The 21,083-nt window shown below is 47.6% G+C and overlaps 1 protein-coding gene across 1 annotated transcript; it reads right to left on the bottom strand.

The window, feature by feature from the left end:
• Nucleotides 1–832: 832 nt before the first annotated feature.
• On the bottom strand, nt 833–10,160 carry LOC149369508 (prolyl 3-hydroxylase 3-like). The gene is made up of 5 exons (XM_089575744.1): nt 10,119–10,160; nt 7,584–7,727; nt 5,411–5,561; nt 4,393–4,583; nt 833–1,042 (listed from the first exon to the last, which is right to left on the bottom strand). Exons 1-5 carry the CDS (start codon nt 10,158–10,160, stop codon nt 833–835), a joined length of 738 nt encoding a protein of 245 aa, XP_089431870.1.
• Nucleotides 10,161–21,083: the final 10,923 nt, after the last annotated feature.

The raw sequence follows: 21,083 nt of genomic DNA, 5'->3' as shown, positions 1-21,083 counted from the left end.
TCCGGATAGCAAACGACTTCGTCATTTCGGGGGGAGGGGAGGGGAGTGTGTCGGAGACGAAAAGGTCGACAAGATGCGGTGCCTTTCGACACGCGATTTCCCCGGCCAAGGACCCTTGTACATGTGTGTGCGCGCGTGTGTGCGTGTGTGTGTGTGTGTGTGTGTGTGTGTGTGTGTGTGTGTGCGCGAGCCGACCGAGCGGCAGGCGCCCGATAGGGGATTTCGCGGCCTTCCCCCCGCGACCGTCCCTGAACCGGGCGGCGGGCTGTGAGGTCGGGCAGCGCGGTTGCCCGTCGCCGTTTTCCGGGAATTCTACTGTCCAAGGCCGGAGACACGGGAGCGGCGGCAGAAGAGGGAGAAATCGGGACTCGGCCCGTCATCGGACAGTGGTTAGTGAGACGCTGAACGGAAAGGCCGTGCGTCCAATCTCTGTGTAAAGTTTTCTCGTTTTACCGTTTGGCCAATTAAACCAGTCGTTAAGTTTTACCGGAGTTCCTTCTTTGCGAACGAAACTAACGAACGCGTTCGTAGAGCACGTACTCTCTGACGTACAAACAGAAACGTTGTAGTACTAAATCCGATTATACGCATGTTCTGTGTGTGAAATTGCGGTTTTACACCTAGAGCAGAAGAAAACTTATGGCGTGGTAAGCTACAGCCAGGTGTTTAAATTCAGTTCTTGAAGCGATTATGAAGCAGCACTAAGTCAACCATGCTGATAAAAAGTTTAATGCAGAAAAAAGTTATGTAGCAAACGAATCTATTTGAGACGGGTAACGTTGGCGTGATTGATGTGATCGAGAGATGCCTAAATAATAAGCAGGAACTCCATTCAAAAGCCCCCGCCAAAACGGTCGCTGCTGTTCTCGACGGTGTAGCCCAGTATGTCGGCGCATTCTTTCCTCCCGGGCTCGCGCTGCTCCTTACTGTGGGTCATCCAAACCAGCAGGGCGCAGCGGCGTCCACTGAACACCGGGAGTACGCCATGACAGTTTCCGCCGCTGAATGCCACCAGGCGGCCGCACTTCGGTCGGACGATGGCCTGCGAAGCACGGGGTGCCCACCGTTGCTCTCATGACTACAGAAGCCTCCTCAGTAGAGAGTTATGGTGGCACCACTAAATCATCGCTTTTTTCACTTTAAGAAAGCTCGGTTAAATGCTCGCTCGCTTATGAAGATGAGTTAACTTTGACGCTAGCCTCCGAGCTGAGTGTACATAATCTACAGCGCAAAACAGGATTTCCTGTGCAATACCACGTCGCAAGGATACGAAAAAGTACGCATTACGTTTGCGGCTGCGCAGAGCGTTGAACGAAACAAGACATACAACAGCCCTCAACCCATTGTGGCACTGCCCCGCCGTGATCGCTCAGTGGTTACGGCGCTCGGCTGCTGACCCGAAAGACGCGGGTTCGGTCCCGGCCGCGGCAGGTGAATTTCGATGGAGGCGAAATTCTAGAGGCCCGTGTGCTGTGCGATGTCAGTGCACGTTTAAGAACCCCATGTGGTCGAAATTTCCGAAGCCCTTCACTACGGCGTCCCTCATAGCCTGAGTCGCATGGGGACGTTAAACCCCAATAAACCAAACCACTGTGGCACTACGACTCTAGTCAAGTCTTCCTGAATTCAAAACACTTGCTCCAATAGTTGGCATTGCATTTGAGAGCTAGATGCGCTCACCCGTGCTGACTACCCGAAATAGAATTGTAAGAAATCGTGCTTCCTTGCTTCGTGCAGCCAATGTATTGTCAATATTCTGTCGCATATTTTAGTCTCTAGCAGTACAGTTTTTGAATAAGTGAGTACAAGTACTACTACGACATCTACCAGTATTAAAGGACATTATTCCACCAAAAATTAGGTACAAGCATATCGACTGCCTGGCCAAAGAGTCGACGCTGTTCTTCAGCCGCTTTAGTGCCAAGCCAATCGAGCCAAGTGGCGAAGCAAAGGGAAGAGGGAAAGAAGCCTGACTTCTGAGAAGCCGGGCAGTAGAAAAGACAACTCGGTAGGTCAGCATAGCAAGACGGGCAGTTGCCAGAAGAGGGGTCGGATTCATTTAGATGCAGTAAACAAAGCTAGACGACCACCACGTGAGCGACGTAAAGTACACTGGAATGAGGTGACGGAAAAAGTAACGCTTTGACACGCATCTGTAACACAGGCAACGCCATGAGCTCGACAACAAAACACAGCGAAGCGAAAATCGTCGCGAGGTAGGGAAATCTTTTTTTGTGAGATATGGCCATATCTTTCTTTAAGCTGCAAAAACTGGACGCTTGACCAGCCGCACTAATCAATAGCTATCGCCGTCTTCAGTGTACGCAGTGTGATAACATTACAAACTTTTGGCAGACTTTTGGCACAGCGAGTACTGCTAACCGTATTCCATGCCAGGCTGGCGCACACGCGCTGACTGGTCCGGACGGGACAGGCGTGCGCGCGCTGGACATGACCTGGCGCCATTTGGCGACTGCCAGGCGTACTGCGCATGCGCACTGAGAGTGCGCGTTAAGCGGGAAGCGGTCGCGGTACGGGCTATGCTAAACGCCTATTGAAAGGAACGCTGATGAGAGTGCGCTTCCCTCCTGGAAAACGGTTGTGTGTTCACTGCAAAAGATCGGCTTTTCTCGTTGATTGTGTCGGCTTCGTCTGATGCGCCGAATTATTTACATTTCATTATTCGGCCAAATAAAAGTTCCAAGAGTTCTTGCGTTATATAAAATGGCCTGATCGGCTCTCCAGAATGAACAGCGGCGAGTGCTATAAACCGCTTTCAGCAACGCTCAGCGACTGTGACTCAGTGGACATGGCGCTCGAATGCTCACCCGAAAGACGCGGATTCGATCCCGGCCGCGGCGGTCGCATTTGCATAGATTCGAAATGCTAGAGGCCCGTCTATAGTGCGATGTCAGTGCACGATAAAGAACACCCCACGTGGACGATATTATCCGGAGCCTCCACTACGGCGTCCCTCATAGCCGGCGTCGCTTTGGGAAGTTAACCGCCATGAACCCGTCGTCTTAACAGACAACGCATAGCAATGACGCTTCCGGCTCACTGGGAGCACCGCAGAACCATACAAATATGCTCTGGTTTAAGGTGATTGCTACCAAACCAACATTTCGTTGTCAATTGCAATTATTTGAATTACAAAATTTGCCGCAGAAGCACGAACTGCGCACATTCACTTAGCTTACTTGCCACCTTCAGGCAGATTCGAAATAAAACATAGCTGCACAGGTGGCTCAGTGGTTATTGTGGTCGGCTGCTGACCCCCAAGAGGGGTGCCCGATCCCGGACGCCGCAGTAGCATTTACGTGGAGGAGAATGTTAGAGGCCCGAGAGAGAGAGCTCTTTAATCAAAAACAGAGAGGCCCGTGTGCTGTGAATGTCAGTGGACGTTAGAGAAAGCCAGGGTAGAAGTTGTCTAGAGCTCTCGAGTACGAAGTCCCTCATAGCCTCTGTCGCTTTGGGACATTAAACCCCAATAAAACCAAGTTCAAACAAGACACATCGACTCAGCAGACGTTTACTGCTTGTACATGTCATAGTTTGAACACGTAAAGCGTTGGTGCTTGTTAACTCCGTGTGCTGTGCGATGTCAGTGCACGTTAAAGAACCCCAGGTGGTAGAAATTTCCGGAGCCCTTCACTACGGCGTCCTTCATAGCCTGAGCTGCTTCGGGACGTTAAACCCCAATAAACCAATAAACCAAACATTTACAGTGCGGATAAGATTCATGCCGAATTATGTCGACACGAAACTTTCGCTCAGTGGCTGACCTGCACGAGACTGCTGCTCGGGCGCTACGCTGACCTGATATTTCGGTATCGCTCGCCTCGATTCATTTCAGTCTGTGAGAGCAATGAATTGTGCTGTCGTCGAGGGTGGTCTAGTGTCACAGACCAGTGAACAATGAATCGTCCCGTTGTGCGCGCCGATCGTCCTCCTCACCGTCGCATTTCGGAAAGTAATAATGCACAGATGCTATCTCTCTATCTGCTTCTATCTCTCTTATCTCTCTGAAAAAAGGTAGCCAAAGCGGTCACCCAGCAATCAAGTGGTTGCACGCGCGCCTATTAAAAATCACGCTTCTCTTCCCTTCTTCTTGAGCTCTTTTGATTGCGTGCCCGAAAAAACCGGGCGTCATCGCCTTTCACAGCTTTAAGTGGCGCTCTTTGTGCAGTACCGCCATTGCGGTAGCCCTTCCAGCGCGAAGACCTCTCGCGGTATCACCTGCTGCACTGCCGTGCGTTCTGTTGCCAAGCGCGTCTCGTTTCGCACGGCGCCAAATTTCCCGACACGTTGATTGACCGATTCATAGATCCACAGTTGCGTCACTTTGGTAACCGGGTCAGCTAGGTGGTGAACAACGCTCCTCCCACGCACCCGGACGCTGGTGCGTGGAGTCCTGGTGAACACGAACTCTCCACCGTGAGCGTCATCGTTGAGGTAGACGACAGCGCTGACGTCTCGCCAGCTGAATTCCCAACTAAGTGCCGGGCAGCTGGAGTCCTCCTGGAACTGGCAGTTGTCCGCGTGCAGCGGGTGGCTCATGTCCATCCTCTCGGTGCTCGAGTCTGCGTCAGTGGGGAACCCACATGAATGCAATGTGCGGCGGCCTTGCTGCAGAGGACCAGATCCGATCGAAGTATAATAGTTTTGGAGCGAGCTCCTCGATTCGAACTCTCCTCCCTGATCGCTCCTCCTGTCCCAACCGCAAGCATAGCCTGAAAGACTATCTCCTTGCGGTACTCATCCACAAGAAATTGACCTAGACACCAAGAGTTGACGTTTCTATGAATTATTGTTTTCCAAAAACAATAATAGACGGAAAAACCCGCATAGACACTACTTTGAGATGGGAGTTTGTGAAAAATTTAGAAACGTATGCTTTGTAAGTTCTCTGCTGCTCGGTAGTTTTCTGAAAATCATCGGCTTGTGCTTCTTTTTGCATTGCATTGCCACCGTGTAACAGCCCGTAAGGGCAAACCATAAGGCAAATATTTGCCTTATTTGCCCTTACGGGCAAATAAATAAATGAAGAAAGGCATCAGCTACTGGTTTAAGGTCTCCATAGCTCCCTAACGGCCCCGTTTTCCACCGCGGCGATTTTGATCTCCAAAGAAGAATATCGCGAACTGCAGCAACCTCAAGCGGACTTTTCTACCTTAAGCGACTCTTCAAAAAATGAATAGTTACTCGGGAGCCCTGCCCCACAGATCGTACGATGCTACGGGGCACTTTCACTACAAGATGGTTTCAGCGTGCGAGCGTCTTTTAGGATGAGAATATGTCGGGAAGGTACAGCTCCATCGCAGAGTCACCGTCGTAGTGACAAGCTCAGTTTTTTTTCTTCCCCTAACGCCCCAGGACATGAAGTTTGTGTCTGTTTTTATGTGCTTACTATTCAGCGCGGTCCGGCATGTGGTCTGCACGAGATGCATGTAGAGCCTTCTCTTGAGCTGGAAATAGGCTTCAGAGAAGAGGCGGGCCCGGTCCGAAGCGGCCAGCATCACTCTCGTGGCGGTCGCCATCTCTGCCGAGGATGGCAAGTACTGTGAATAGAATCGCAGTACTTAGCACACCGATGCAAGAAGGTCTTCATGTGAGACCGTCTGGCATTTATCTTTCATATAACATGTTTTGATAAGTCCTCACCTACCTGTATTTCTTGAGCCCTTATATGACGCTGTTTTGGTTTGGTTTGGTTTATGCGAGTTTAACGTCCCAAAGCGACTCAGGCTATGAGAGATGCCGTGGTGAAGAGCTCCGGAAATTTTGACCACATGGTGTTCTTTAACGTGCACTGACATCGCACAGTACACGGGCCTCCCGAATTTCGCCTTCATAAATAGATACGTTCCTCTTGTTTTCTGTAGTGTATTATCTTGTTGCTTAGAAACCATTGGGTTGGTAACTTTGCCCTCTTGCGCCTGACCATGTAGCACAGCCATTAGTACCTATGAGGACGTGGCACTGCATCCTAAATATAATGGATTTTTTAACGTTGTTTCTATAACTAGACCTCTAAGATGTAGCCCAGCGACGGTATAGGGTCTGTGTAGTGAACGTATAAAATATTCTAATGACACCACATTCGTCTGTAAGTCCACGTTGACGTTTAGCTGTGTCTCTTATACGTAAGCTTGAATTCTGTAGAGTGTAGTGCTTGACAAAGCGCAGGAGATCCATGAAAGTTCCGGAGAGTGAGCTGTTTCTTTTAGCCAAATAATGTGCGTGATTCTTCAACCGTTCCAGCGATGTTTTCTGGTGCCATTCGACGACAGGCGTGCTGATTAAAATTCGATAGGTACGAATCCCACAGTAATAACTATATTCCCCTAATGAATATCGCGTGCGTAAAGAAAACCCCAAGTCCAAGCCTTCCATCACTTTCGGGGACGAAGGAGTAACGACGGGAGTTGCACCTGCCACATCTCGATGTGGCCCAGCCGGAAACTAGATTGCTTTATGGGGTTTTAACGTCCCAAAGCTACTCGGCCTATGACGGACGCCTAGTGAAGGGCTCCAGAAATTTCGTCCACCTGTGGTTCTTTAATATCGGAAATTATATTATGTGGTGGGATCATAGATGTTAGGCCGGTTTGCGAACTAACGCCTCCCTCCCTCCCATTGGTTTAGTTTGCAGATGCCTTTTGGTGTTATTACACACTGTCTCCGACTTTTGAAAACATCAACAAAAGTGCATCTTTATCGGCTATTAAACTTTATTTGCACCTAAAGAGCCGGGACAAAGACGTTTTCAACAGTAAACTCTCCGCTAAACATCATATGTACTCTGTGTATGAATCTCATTTTCTCTCTGAATATAACAACGGCTAAACGAACGTCGGGAGTACTTCTCACATTAATTAATGACGTCTGCGGTCCGGTATCCAGTGAACGCTTCTTTGTCGGTGAGACGGCGAGAATACATCTCGCGGCCGTTGTCGACGGGACCTGCCAGCTGCGAGAAAATTGGGACTTATAGAAGAAGAGCAGTGCGAAACTGTTTTCTTCGACAGCGGTAGCTGGTATCAGCTCATTGCTGAATAAATTTGGACAGCTACCGCTTTGCTATTCGCATTATAAAAACAAATACTGTCCTCCGAGTTTTCCTTCCTCACTTGAAGGGCTCACAAAAACCAAAAGAATGTATATGCGCGATGAATTCTTCAATCACTTCCCTAGTGTGTAGATAGTAGAACAGCGTATTCCATGTCTTGTATAGAAACCATAAGACAGCATTCAGAAACATGCGCTGGTTTTAACTTCGCGAAAAAGAAGACATACGAAGGAACACGTACAACATTGCGGGCGCATGCCTGTATGCGTGCTTCCGAAGGTATTTCGTGTTTTTTAAGCAGTTGAAACAAAGTTGTTCAATGAAAGAAGAGTTACGCAAAAATGGCAAAATAATAGGAGCGAACTGAGTGTAGTGTTCTGAAGGCGTATATACGTGAAGACATTGGACGCACTCGAATGGCTGTCGCTCCTACCCTTGAACAGGCGCACCTAAAATGACTCGCACCTAAAATGACTCAGACGTTTAAAAAATGTGAGAAAACATGACTTGCTCCAAATTTGACCAAGACGTCGCACTCTTCCTGGCTCATCAGACCATCAGCGACTACGGTCTGCGGTACATTGAGGCACTTCTCGTCCCTGGTGACCCGTACTCCGGCGTCGAGGAACTCACTGTCGCAGTGAGGCAGCTGGTCCTGAGCATAAGAGAATCATCAGAAACCTTAGAAATCACTGCAAAATGATATGCAACAAGGAGAAATTAGACTTCCTCAGTAAGGCGCTTACCCGGGTTGCTAATGGTATATCTAGGCACTGAAGAACCTAGAACAGGAGGACTGCCTCCGCCTCTTTCCGTTTTTCTTCTCGGCAGTTACGTTTCTAGAATTAAGCTGGTGCGCGTATTGTGTACCAGCTTCCCGATTATTCTGGGGTCATGAACGTGGCACCCAAAAAAATAAACGAACTGATCTTATATTTTCCTTTCTCTTCTTTTCCGCACAATCAGAGCCAGTTCCCGCCATTTGACCGTTCCTCCTCTCTCCTTCTGAGCTCGTCATCCGCTTTCCTCTTTAGCATCTTTGAAGCTTCAGCGTTGGTCGCCACACTGGCCCCGCAAAGGGCCGCAAACAGAGGCTAAGAAACTAAACGCTCTTGGGTATGTGCTGTTGAGATGGAAATACCTTTTCATACTCGTGTTCACGCCCTTTTGGAATATTTTGAGCATTTGTTTTCGGCACTGCTCGTAAAATACATCTATTTAACTGTCATCCGGGAAGAATAACTACCTTGCACCAAGTTCAAAGTCAACGCTGGTCGTCATTCTTTCTTTCCTTTAGGTGCAGTCACGCAGTAGGTGCGTCCAAAAGGATGGGTACAAAAGAAGGTCCCAGCGTTTTCGACTTGGTGTGGTGGCGCTTACTAGCAACTTCCCCGTCTTTGGCACTTGGCCGGCGTTGGCCAGGCTGGTTTGGACGGAGAGACATAGTAACTGTCTCACTATTCGGGGAACACCTCAACAAGGCCTTGAGCGAAACGACGAAGGTGGAAGTGGAAGCAAGATGACAAATCGGATGGCTCAGGAGTAATTCCGACTAACCAGAGATTTTTAACGTGCTCTGACATTGCACACCAGAGGGGGGGGGGGGTAAAAATTGGTAAATTGGTTTTTGAGGAAAGGAAATGCGGCAGTATCTGTCTCACATATCTCGGAGGACACCTGAACCACGCCGTAAGGAAAGGGAGGAAGATAGAAGTTAATGAAGAAAGAGAGAAAGAGGTGCCAGTGGAGGTCTCCGGAATAATTTCGACCACCTGGGGATCATTAACGTGCACTGACAACGCACAGCACACGAGCGCCTCTTGCGTTTGAAACGCGGCCGCCGCGGTCGGGTTCGAGCCCGGGTACTCGGGCTCAGTAGACGAGCGCCTTACCAGAGCCACCGCGGCAGTTGGGGGCCTTTTGCGTTTTGTCTCCATCGAAATACCGTCGACGCACGTGAGATATATCCCTGGTGCTCCAGTTCAGAAGCCGAACACCTAACCACTGAGCCACGGCGGTGGCTGGCCACGCCTGTGGCTAACAGGGATAGGCTTATATCTCAGGATCTCAGAAAAACACGCCGCTCCCAGCCAGGCATGCCACCCTTCACAGCTATCGCCTTACGCTTCCCTCCGCTTTCCTGCACGCGCTCTTAAGACTAGACCATCATAGCAGGCGTGCCGCTCCAACTTTAGTTCCTTCCTTCACGACGCGGTTTGGGTGTCCACTGAGATGTGAGAGAAATATAGCGAGGGTCGCAAAGACCAATTTTTAAATTTCTGTACTCAGAACTTGGCGCTTAGCAGCTGCGGAGTAATAATTTTTTTTTTTTTACATCACCAAGGATAACGAATCCTAAGTGACTGCCACTTAGAATAAAATTTGCTAACCATATTTACTGGCAGTAACAAGTTGGGAATTAAAAGCAATAATAGATAACTTTGCTGCTAAAATGCAATGTTAAAAGTGGCGTTATATTGCTGCCTTACATCATCACTCCTGGCATGTTTTCATATACGCGCTCAGAATTCTTTTGCAGACGCAAAGCAAGGTGGGGGCCGTGCGCTCCATTCAATGTAAAAAACCTCCTTTTCACGGTGTTGAGTGCAGGACGACAATGAACTACTAAGAGCATTGGTATTAAACTCTTAATTCCCGTTTCACAGGTCTCAAACCTTCCACCTGCCTTTGGGCACCTAGGAGAGACGTCGCCAGCAGCCGATGTGGTCGCGTCACTGGTAGTCCCCTTGCAAAATAGGTTAGAATCTTCGAATAAGCCGGCGCTCTTGGCGGAGGGTTCGCTTCGACCACTTCCACCTCCAGTCCCGGACAACGCTCGTAGTTCTCGCAGGCAGAATTTGTGCTCGCGCCCTCGCATGTCACACATGGGGTCGCCGGGCCCAAGCTGACGAAGTGCGGAGAGCCGGACGGCTCCACGACGACTTAGTGGAAGCGATGCTTCGCCGTCTCGCCCGGAAACGAAAATCAAGGCAAGCCTCATCAGAAGCTGAATTATGGGGATTACTACCATCTTCCATGAACTGACCCTCACTTCAGTCTCCTCTTCTTCTATCACACCTCGTGGCATCACGTATCCGCATCTCGATTAAAATATTGCGCCTAAAGATGAGAATGCGTGGATTTTACACGCGTTGTTGAGAATTCTTCAGTAAACTTCCGTGTTGATCCCTTAATGCCACGTTCATCAAAAATTCAGGGGGCACTTTGACTGTCTAAAGTGGGTATAGGCGGAAGCGTTTTCCGCACCACCTTCGCTGTTTCTGTGGCACCGGTGGCGTCACATATAATTGAGTACTAATTACTAAGTGATGACAAATCACTAATTAATGGTTAATTACTGATTAATGCCTGAATACTAATTAACTGCTAATTAATGACGCTTAAGCTTCGAGTGGAACGCGACAGCGCGTTGTAGCGCTGCCAGGGAGTCCACGGAACACCACCCGTTCAGCGCGATGCCTTGCCCTTTGAACGCAACGCTTTTTGAGGAAAGGAAATGGCGCAGTAATTCTCTGTCATCTCGGTGGACACCTGAACCGCACCGTAGAGGAAGGGAGGAAGTGGGAGTGAAAGAAGATAGGTAAAGAGGAGCCGTAATGAAGAAAATGAAAATTGTATTTGAGGAAAGGAGATTACGCAGTAACTGTCTCACAAAATTCAGGGGGGCACTTTTTTGACCTCAAGTGTGGTCACTGATGCCCCTAAGAGTGGAACGCGACAGCATCTTTCAACGCTGCCAAGGAGTCCATAGAACGCCATCGCCCATTCGGTTCTACGCCTCGCTCGTCAGTAAATTGGTTTTTGAGGAAAGGAAATGCATCTGTCTCTCATTTGTCGGTGGACACCTAAACCTCGCGGGAAGGGAATGGAGGAGGATGACAGTGAGTGAAGACACCGTATTCACTAGACGCGCTTTTGTTCATTCCAAACCTTCGAGCTGGCATGGCGGAGTGGATAGCATACTCGTCTCTCACGCCGAAGACCGGGGTTCGATTCCTGAGCTCGACCAATTTCTTAATCGGTTTTATTTATTTATATGACCTGACTAGTAAAGCTAATTAGACTAATTGGGTAATTAAGCAATTAACTAAGCTCAGTCCCACTTAATTGGAGCATCACTATACGATCCCTTCAAGTGGCTGCATGGTTACTAGCCAAAGTACAATTGGCCACGTTTGAAATTCGCGAACTGTGACGTCACGACCGTTTCCACCAATTGAAAAGCGTGACATTTTGTGTCGACAACTGCTGCTTACAACGATGAGACATTAAAGGCTTCCGCCTTAATATTTCCTTTTGTATTCTTAATACTGGTATATGCTTTAGATAGCAATCTCTGATCACCGAGCTTTGAACGCATAACCAAGGTAAACCATGTGTTTCGCATTTTTAAGGCGGAAGCCTTTAATGTCTCATCGTTGTAAGCAGCAGTTGTCGACAGAAAATGTCACGCTTTTCAATTGGTGGAGACGGTCGTGACGTCACAGTGCGCGAATTTCAAACCGGGCCAAATGTACTTTGGCTAATAACCATGCAACCAATTGAAGGGATCGTATAGTGATGCTTCAAGTAAGTGGGACTGAGCTTAGTTAATTGCATAAATATCCAATTAGCCTAATTAGCTTTACTAGTCAGGCCATATAGATAAATAAAACCTAGTAAGAAATTCGTCGAGCTCGGGAATCGAACCCCGGTCTTCGGAGTGCGAGACGAGCATGCTATCCATTCCGCCATGCCAGCTCGATGGTTTGGAATGAACAAAGGCACGTCTAGAGAATACGGTGTCTTCAAAAGAGGAGTATCTGTTCTCGCTTCGGCGAGCGCGGCTTCGGCCGCTTATCTGTTTTTTTGAGCAGCGTCCGCTCCGGCGGAAGCAGTTGTTGCTGCGACGCGCGTCTTTTCTCTCCTTTTTTCTCTTTCCTCTGATCTTTTAACTCTCCTCTATCTGCACGTGGCAGCGGTGGTGGCTTGGCTCGAGCCAGTAGCAGGCCCGTGCAATTTCCTTTTCATCCTTCTCTCAGTCACAACAACAACAACAACGGTGTCTTCGCTCACTGCCATCCTCCTCCCTTCCCTTCCGGCGAGGTTTAGGTGTCCACCGAGATATGAGAGAGAAATACATTTCCTTTCCTCAAAAACCAATTTACTGACGAGCGAGGCGTAGAACCGATTGGGCGATGGCGTTCTATGGACTCCTTGGCAGCGTTGCAAGACGCTGTCGCGTTCCACTTTTAGGGGCATCAGTGACCACACTTTAGGTCAAAAAAGTGCCCCCCTGAATTTTGTGAGACAGTTACTGCGTAATTTCCTTTCCTCAAATACAATTTTCATTTTCTTCATTACGGCTCCTCTTTATCTATCTTCTTTCACTCCCACTTCCTCCATTCCTCTACGGTGCGGTTCAGGTGTCCACCGAGATGACAGAGAATTACTGCGCCATTTCCTTTCCTCAAAAAGCGTTGCGTTCAAAGGGCAAGGCATCGCGTTGAACGGGTGGTGTTCCGTGGACTCCCTGGCAGCGCTACAACGCGCTGTCGCGTTCCACTCCTAAAGGTGAAGCTTAAGCCGCATTAATTAGCAGTTAATTAGCATTCAGGCATTAATCAATAATTAACCATTAATTAGTGATTTGTCATCATTTAGTAATTAGTACTCAATTATATATGACGCCACCGGTGCCACAGAAACAGCGAAGGTGGTGCGGAAAACGCTTCCGCCTCTACCCACTTTAGACATTCAAAGTGCCCCCTGAATTTTATTGTTGTTGTTGTAGCCATTGACAGAATGGCACATAGCCACAATCATTACGGTCTGCTTGCATGTTTAGCAACATACTGTTTACGGAAAAATTCACGGCGATCCTACATACAATAAAAAAAAATATTAAGGAGAAAACGTGCTTTGAATGGAAAAAAAAATTATTTATATTTACTTTTTATTTTCATTTTACCCGTGCTTTTCAGATGACACACGTTCTTATAATTGTAATGAATTTCACTTCCATGTCGCTTCTAGGCGAAAACTGCACCCAGTATAGGCTTTTTCACCTTAGACTTTACAACTGTTTAAACGTAGGAATTTTGAGTTACAAGGGCGCTTTTTCGGCATCCATTGTGAGACGCGTACTACATCAGAATATGGCCAAGAAGAAAAACCGCAGTACACTGTACTGATGGGCGACTTCAATGCGAATGTAGGCAAGAAGCAAGCTGGAGACCAGGCGGTAGGTGACTATGCCATAGGTTCTAGGAATAGGGGGTGGGGGGAGAGTTATTAGTAGACTTCGCAGATAGAAATAATTTACGGAACATGAATACTTCCTTCCGCAAACGAGCCAACGGGAAGTCGACGTGGAAGAGCCGCAATGGTGAGACGAAAAATGAAATAGCCTTCATACTGTGCGCTCACCCAGGCATCGTAGAGTATACGGAGGTCCTCGGAAAGGTCCGTTGTAGCGAGCACATAATGGTAAGGTCTCGTATTAGCAGGCTTGAAAAGGGAACGGAGGAAATCAGTGAAGCGGAAGTCTATTAACGAGATAGCATTAACAATGAGAGTAAAGAAATGCAGGATTTTGCTGCAGAACAGTTTTTTTCCTTGAACAGAAGGTGACGACGTGCAAACAATGAACGATCGTCTCACAGATATCATTACAAAGAGTGCCCTAGAAGTAGGCGGTAGGATGGTTCGACAGGATACAGGAAGCTATCTCACGAGACTAAAAATCTGCTTAAGAAACGCCAAAGCATGACGTCTGATTTCATAGACAGAATAGAACTAGTAGAGCTGTCGAAGTTAGTAAATAAGCGCAAGGTAGCCGACATCGGGAAGTTTGGCATGGAGAAAATCGAGCATGCTCCAAGGAACGGTGGTGGCCTAAAAGCAGTGACGAGAAAACTAGGCATAGGTAAAAACCAGATGTATGTGATAAGAGACAAAGAGGGCAATGTCATCAGCAATATGGATAAGAGAGTTAAAGTAGCCGAAGAGTTTTACACAAATCTGTACAGTAGCGATTGCAATCAGAATGTTACCGAGAGGCAGCAGAGCACAGAAATGGGACATGCTGCCAGTAACGAAGGAGCAAGTAAAGAAAGCCTTAGGAGCAATCCAAAGGGTGAAAGCAGCTGGTGAGGATCAGGTAACAGCAGATTTGTTGAAGGATGGAGGAGAAATTGTGCTCGAAAAATTAACCACCCTATACACGCAATGCCTTGTGACCTCGAGCATACCTAGTGCTTGGAAAAACGCTAACATTATCTGAATTCACAAGAAAGGAGACGTCAAGGACTTGAAGAACTACAGACCGATCAGCTTATTGTCTGTTGCCTATAATGTAATTACTAAGGTAATCGCTAATAGGGTCAGGAAAACCTTAGACTTCAATCAACCAAATGTTCAGGCAGGCTTTCGTAAAAAATACTCGACAATAGACCATATTCACGCTATCAATCAGGTGACAGAGAAATGTGCAGAATATAACCAGCCCCTAAATATAGCCTACATTGATTACTAGAAAGCATTGGACTCAGAAGACAACTCAGCAGTCATGCTGGCATTGCGGAATCAGGGTATAGAAGAGTGTTATGTGAAAATATTGTAAGATATTTATAACGACTGCCCAGCTACCATAGTTCTCCATAAAGTCAGAAATAATATTCCAATAAGGAAAGGTGTCAGGCAGGGAGACACGATCCCATTCAATCCCTCTCTGACTCATCAGAGCCAGTGTTAAAATGGTACCAGGGATGATTCCTGGAGTAATTTGTGCCATGTTTCCATGAATAATTTCTTCAAAGCGGAGATAAAAGAAATTCACTGAACGACGATGCCCAAAGAAGAGCCATCAGCAAGCAACGCAGCAGGCGCGGCAGCCATCACCTGCCAGGTGAAGCCTCCGAAATTAGAGCTCGTAAAATTAGACGGCAATGGTGTGTTCTGCAAAGAAATTTGGGAACAGTACGAGCAATTGATTCAAAAGAACGATCGGCTAACGACCTTGCACAACTTCGAATACTTAAAATCTGTTCTGACTGGCGAAGCTGCAAGAAAGATCAAGGGCCTTCCTGCCACGTCGCATTGCCAGGACGCCGCGATATTGCTGCTGAAAAAATGCTTCAGCTGTGAGGACGCCATCGAGCAAGCGAGCATGCGGAAGCTCTTGGATCTTGAACCTGTGAAAAATGCCGAAGAGATGCGGTTCCTCCGACGGTAATATGATACCCTTGCCTCACACCTCCGCGGGCGCGAGGCGCTCTGACAGAAAGAAGAGATCTACTGCACACTGTTCTACCCCGTCGTACAGCGCGCCCTACCGAAAAAAAATACTGCATGAGTTACATCGAACCACTGCGAGAGAGTGGGTCTCGGAAACGTCAACAGACAACACGGAACGAACTGGATCTTCGCTGAGAAGCGACGACGCAACGGGAAAGCCAACAGAAACAGCTACAAAAGTTCAGGGGGCACTTTGGCACACTAAACTGCTTCAAGGGGGAAGCCTTTCCTGGAGCACTGTTAGGCATTGACTGAGAGACTGTTTGTTATTGACTAGTGTTTTATTTGGCTGTATACTTTAACTGCGCATTAAAACTACACACTTTCAGAGGTGCGTTTCACTTCTCCCCTAGTGCGTCTCTTTATCTGCTTCTTCGACTTCGGCTGTATCCACGACTTCCTCAAAGTTTAGGTCGGGGGAGATTTTCGCAGATGGCTCATGCCCGGTGAATTCTTTATGTTTGATCGGGTCTACGTCGACTACTACCGCCTTGTGGTCACTGAAGTGGAGTGATATGTAGTCTAGATCTTTGACGCTGAGGTGGGTTCTGAAGACCAAATCCAAGCAGCTTCCGTACTTGGTGGTAGCTTTGTCCCGTGGAGTAGACAAGTGCAGACCCAGAGATTTCTGCATTCCATCTAGGAAGTCTTGATGCGTTCTGGTATCCTGGTTGAAGCCTCCTACCACTATCATTGGGCCAAACTTGAACCAGCTTGGTAGCACTCGTCCCATGAATTCATGGCCAGCCCGTTGGGATATGTGAGGTGACAAGTAGACGCGCACCACGTTAAGTCCACTTTCGAGCTTGACACCGCACACTTCCCCCACATCAAAGTGCAAGTCGTCAAATTGTAGCGGTGTTAGGTTGACGTCTGGGTGCGCGTAAATGGCAACTCCCGCTGCTTAGTTGGAAGCACGACTTGCTCCTGTAACGTAGTGAAAGCCTTTGATCTCAACTGGTGCCACCAAGGGATTCATCCATGTTTCAGTTAGACAGAGAACCTTGCACCGAGCCAAGACATGGTCATGTGCGACGTCTTGACCGTGTAGCGACAGTGAACGTACATTCACACAAGCTAGTGGAAGCTGTGATGCTTCCATGATCGCATTGCACTGCTGGGTGATTGTAGTCAAGCGGTGCTCGTTTAGACGCCTGAACTCGTCCATGAGGCTGCGGTTTGGGTTGCTAGTCAAGCCGTGGCGGAACTTGGCCGTGCTCGTCGGCAGATTTGTTTTTGAGGAAAGGAAATGAATCTGTCTCGCATATCTCGGTGGACACCTGAACCTCACCGGAAGAAGGGAGGGACATGAGAGTGAACGGAGACACCGTATTCAGTACACGCGGCTTTGAAAATGGTTTTTTGAGGAAAGGAAATGAATCTGTCTCGCATATCTCGGTGGACACCTGAACCTCACCGGAAGAAGGGAGGGACATAAGAGTGAACGAAGACACCGTATTCAGTACACGCGCCTTTGAAAATGATTTTTTGAGGAAAGGAAATGTATCTGTCTCTCATATCTCGGTGTACACCTAAACCTCGCCATAACGGGAAGGGAGGAAGATGGGAGTGAACGAAGACACCGTAGTCACTAGACGCGCTTTTGTTCATTCCAAATCATCGAGCTGGCATGGCGAAGTGGTAGCGTGCTCGTGTCGCACTCCGGACACCGGGGTTCGATTCTCAAGCTCGGAAAATTTCATACTCTGTTTTATTTGTTTATCTGGTCTGACTAGAAAGGCTAATTGGTTAAGTAAGTCCCACTGACTTGGAGCATCACTATACGATCCCTTTAATTGGTTGCATGGTTAGCAGCCAAAGTGCAATTGGCCCCCTTTGAAATTCGCGCACTGTGACGTCATGACCGTTTCGACCAACTGAAAAGCGTGACATTTTCTGTCGACAACTTCTGCTTACAACGATGAGGCATTAAAGGCTTCCGCCTTAAAAAGATATCGATCTTTATTCTCCAAGTTAATTGACTTTTTGAGGATTGAAGTGCAAAGCGATGTGAGCGTGCTTACCCAGCAAGGTACGCAAAAACCATCAGGTATCAACGCTGCTAACATTCGACCAAACTGGGTGTTAGATGAAGAGCTCTGGAACCAAATCTCAATCGTCAGCAGCTGTACTGCAGCAATCAGCAAGAACGGATAATTGTTTCCCTTGCAAAGATAATAACCATGGACAGACGTGCTAGCATTCTATTAGAACAAAAGAAGGAAATGCTACGTTCGGGAAGACGTTGCTTCCGTTGCACGAAACGAAATCACAGTTCCAAAGAATGCAGGAGCAGCATTAAATGCGGTAATTATGCAGGGCGGCATGCGACAACAATGTGCGATCCAGAATTTACCCATTCGAAAGTCAACAAATGAAAGCAATTTCACAAAAGTCCCAGTGAATTTACAATCAACAGTAAAAGAAACTCACAAACGAGGAGTAGTGTTACAAACGGCAACGCCATTGTGTGCCCGTGAAACGAAAGCGGTGTACTTAGGAGCTCTCTTTGACGGCGGAAACCAACGTTTATTCATTACGAAGCGAGCATCGGAAAAACTGGGCTGCAGAATTATCGGAAAAGAAACACTGCAAGCTGGCGTGTTCGGCGGACACTAATCAGAAAGTCTTTAACAGAGTACTGGCGTCGCTAACTGCGCAGAATTAGAACATTTAGCACATCGAAGTTCTTGAGACAAACATAATCTACAAAGAAAGATTCCCGATTCCTGTACACAGGATCAAGGAACTACTTGGACCTTTGGATGCGGCCGACAGGACCTTCGTTAGCGAGAGAGCTGACATCGATTTCCTAATCGGGTCAGAGCATTACTGGGAACTTGTAATTGGGAGAATCAAGTAGCTGGAAGGGGTAGCTCCGAACATCAGAGACTCACTGTGGGTGGTGCACTCAAAGGACCAGCACAAGTAAAGACAGGTGCACACAGTGCACACAAACCATTGCCCATCGCCTATCACTGGTGGAGAGTGAGCCCATACACTAGATTGTTTCTGGACGCTGAAGTGGATCGGAATCGGGAAGGAGGACAAATGTGTTGGGCAACAGCTGCTCGATTCTTTCGAGGAAAATATCAGGCGTACTGGAACTCGATACCAGGTAGCCGTTAAGTAAAACACAGAACTGTTGGTGTCTTCCGCTGAGCCGCACTGCCTCCGTGCCGGTGCGCAGGACATGACGTCAAACACGACACGAGTTGCTCTTCACTGTGCCAGCCGAAGGTGTGGCGGTGTGCAGCGTTTTTCTTTCACCTCTACCGCTCTATGCGAAGCGCGCGCTAAATTTTCAGTTCAGGAGACGACAGTCGAGCGATAGTCGTCCCCTGTGAGAACTGTTGCTGGTGCTGTTGAAAAATGAATTCAGTTCAGCTATGTGTCGACGGGAAACGTTAAAAATGTGGTCTTAAAACCAAGAAGTTCAAACTATTCAGGCCGGTGCGGGAAAAATGCTTTCTTTGGAGGGTATGGGAAGGGGAATGAACGAACTTGGACTGCAAGGAGCCAGCCAGGCTTTTCATGGGTTTCTAATAGTTATGCATTTGTTCTGTTGTTGAACATTAGATCCAACTTAAGTGCAAGAATTCATAGCAACGCTTCAAGAGGGCCAAGAGACATCCAGAAGGGATGACTTGGCAGGTAAGCTGGGGCAAGTTTTACGTCAATTGTATTGTGGCAAAATGGGACACCGAGTTATAGCAGCCGTGAAAATGTTTGAATCTGACTCAGAGGCAATAAACAAATTTCAGAGAATGGAGAAAAAATGATTTAACCGGCAGGTATAGCAACTCATCCCTTAACCCTTTCGGCCCTGGATTTTTTATTTCGGCCGTAGATTTTTTTGCTCCGCGTTTTTACAATGCCCCAAGGCCCCATAACCACGCAGTAAAAATTTAAAGCTTGTGGTGCGAGTATTAATCGATTTACAGGTATGGTGTCAAAATCGGACATCAGGGCTCATTGGGTGTAAAATGCTAGTGGGACCGTTTTGGTAACCGCAACCGACAAGAAAGAAATTAACGAAAAAATTTCTTATTTTGCAGTGTGGAGACCTATAAAGAAGCTTTTTTACTTTGTAAGAGATAGATAATCTCGCAGTTTCCACAAAAAACTTCGCTCCCTCCTGTTTACCTTGCGTTTTGTATCATACCTCCGCGTTCTTGTTCCTGCCAGGTTTGTGTTCCAGCTTGTGTACGTCACGTCAGCAGCTCACATGTTCAAAACTTGCGTAGCCTTCCTGGAAGGCGACTGTGGTCAAGATAAAGGCTTCCCTCGAATCTGTAACGCCCTCCTCTATCGAGCTTCACGAAGCACTTCCGTAGCGCCCAGCGCGAAGGCCGGCAAATCTAAGTTCTAAGCTTGCGCGCGGCACACTGCATCTCGCTCGCGCTTGTTTTCAAACCAGCTGTTTGCTATAGAAAAATTCATAAAGTGGAACATAACCTCGTCGTTTCTGTGTCTTGACCGAATGATATTCCCTACAGGTGACAGGAAATTCCCTCTCATCCATAGGCTTATGAGTTCGGAATATCTCTCGGCCGGGGAGAAAGCAGAAGCTGATTATCAGCACACCAAATACGCTTTCTCAAGAAAACACAGCCAAAGACGCTGCATTGATCCGAGCGTCGAGGGCGCTCCACACGTGCTGCACGAGCGGCGGAGCGTGAGTTTCAGTGTAAATACCCCGGTCGCTTCTTGCAGCTCAGTGTCGATGCTCACAGCTGAAAGGAGGAGGAGGGAGGTAAAAAAAAGGAATAAAAGCGCAAGGTCAGGTGTGCATTTGTTCTCGCTATTCCTTTGGTCCGGTTGCTGTTCGCCGAAATCCGCATGGTCATTTCTAGGTTCAATCCGAATATTCACCATATATGATAGCGAAAATTTCAATTTTCCAAGTCATCAGAAAGTAAATTTTAAGCTTTTGTCCATTTTCTGTAATGAACATTCATGTCAGCAGTCGAAAAAAGGCCGTTAGTATAGGTGCATCTGCTAAAATACTAGCAGATAATATTCTACAAAGATGACCTATCATCACTCAATGGCCACCGCTGGCAACCGTTGAGCCCTGATGGTGTCAAAATCGCCCATGCCAAAAATGTGTTCAAACGCAGCGTCTACGCATTCAGTAATATTTACGACGGGGATGTGAGCTTGGATAGGCGTTTCGCACAACATATAAAAATCTGAGCGCAGAAGAACGAATGGTTAGTGAGATAAAAATGAACAAATTTGCTACACCTCGGCTTCTTCACTCCATGCCTCCCATGCTGCTACTTCTTCTTCCTTAGACCGCACAGCTCAATGGAAGTCCGTGAACAGCGATGTCGATAGCAGCAGGGATCCCTAAGGAACTATTGTATTAAAAATTAATACTATTTTCTTCTGTTACTGAGGCGTGAGGGTAATATTTGTGTTGTGGTGTCAATTGACACCGCCAGGGCCGAAAGGGTTAATCTGATTTCGCCTTGTCCCAGAGTCCGCAAAAGCAGCCTACTAAAACCATTGATGGAGAGCGCGATGTAACAGCTACACGCCATGAGGGCCGGTGTACTTCTCGAATATTGCTGTGTCGCGCATGTTATTTTATCCTGGTCCAATGTAAGCAGCCATCCAATCGATGTTGATTACAATGGTTTATCTTCGATGAAGACATTTTCTGAAATGACTTGAAGTAGGCGTCATTTAACGTGTATAGCAGGGG

This window comes from Amblyomma mixtum, chromosome 1 (genome assembly GCF_055824585.1).
Source record: "Amblyomma mixtum isolate Tamu chromosome 1, ASM5582458v1, whole genome shotgun sequence".
NCBI lineage: Eukaryota > Metazoa > Arthropoda > Arachnida > Ixodida > Ixodidae > Amblyomma > Amblyomma mixtum.
The sequence above is the reverse complement of the archived record's forward strand: the minus strand, read 5'-3'. Positions and strand labels throughout refer to the sequence as shown.

Excerpts from the sequence above, each read along its gene's own strand:
- LOC149369508 (XM_089575744.1), bottom strand. The coding sequence starts at position 10,160 with ATGCCACGAGGTGTGATAGAAGAAGAGGAGACTGAAGTGAGG. Across the intron at positions 4,584-5,410 it reads ATGCCGGACCGCGCTGAATA|ACTCGAGCACCGAGAGGATG; the intron begins GTAAGCACATAA and ends CCACTGACGCAG. Across the intron at positions 1,043-4,392 it reads CTCCACGCACCAGCGTCCGG|GCCATCGTCCGACCGAAGTG; the intron begins GTGCGTGGGAGG and ends CGTGCTTCGCAG.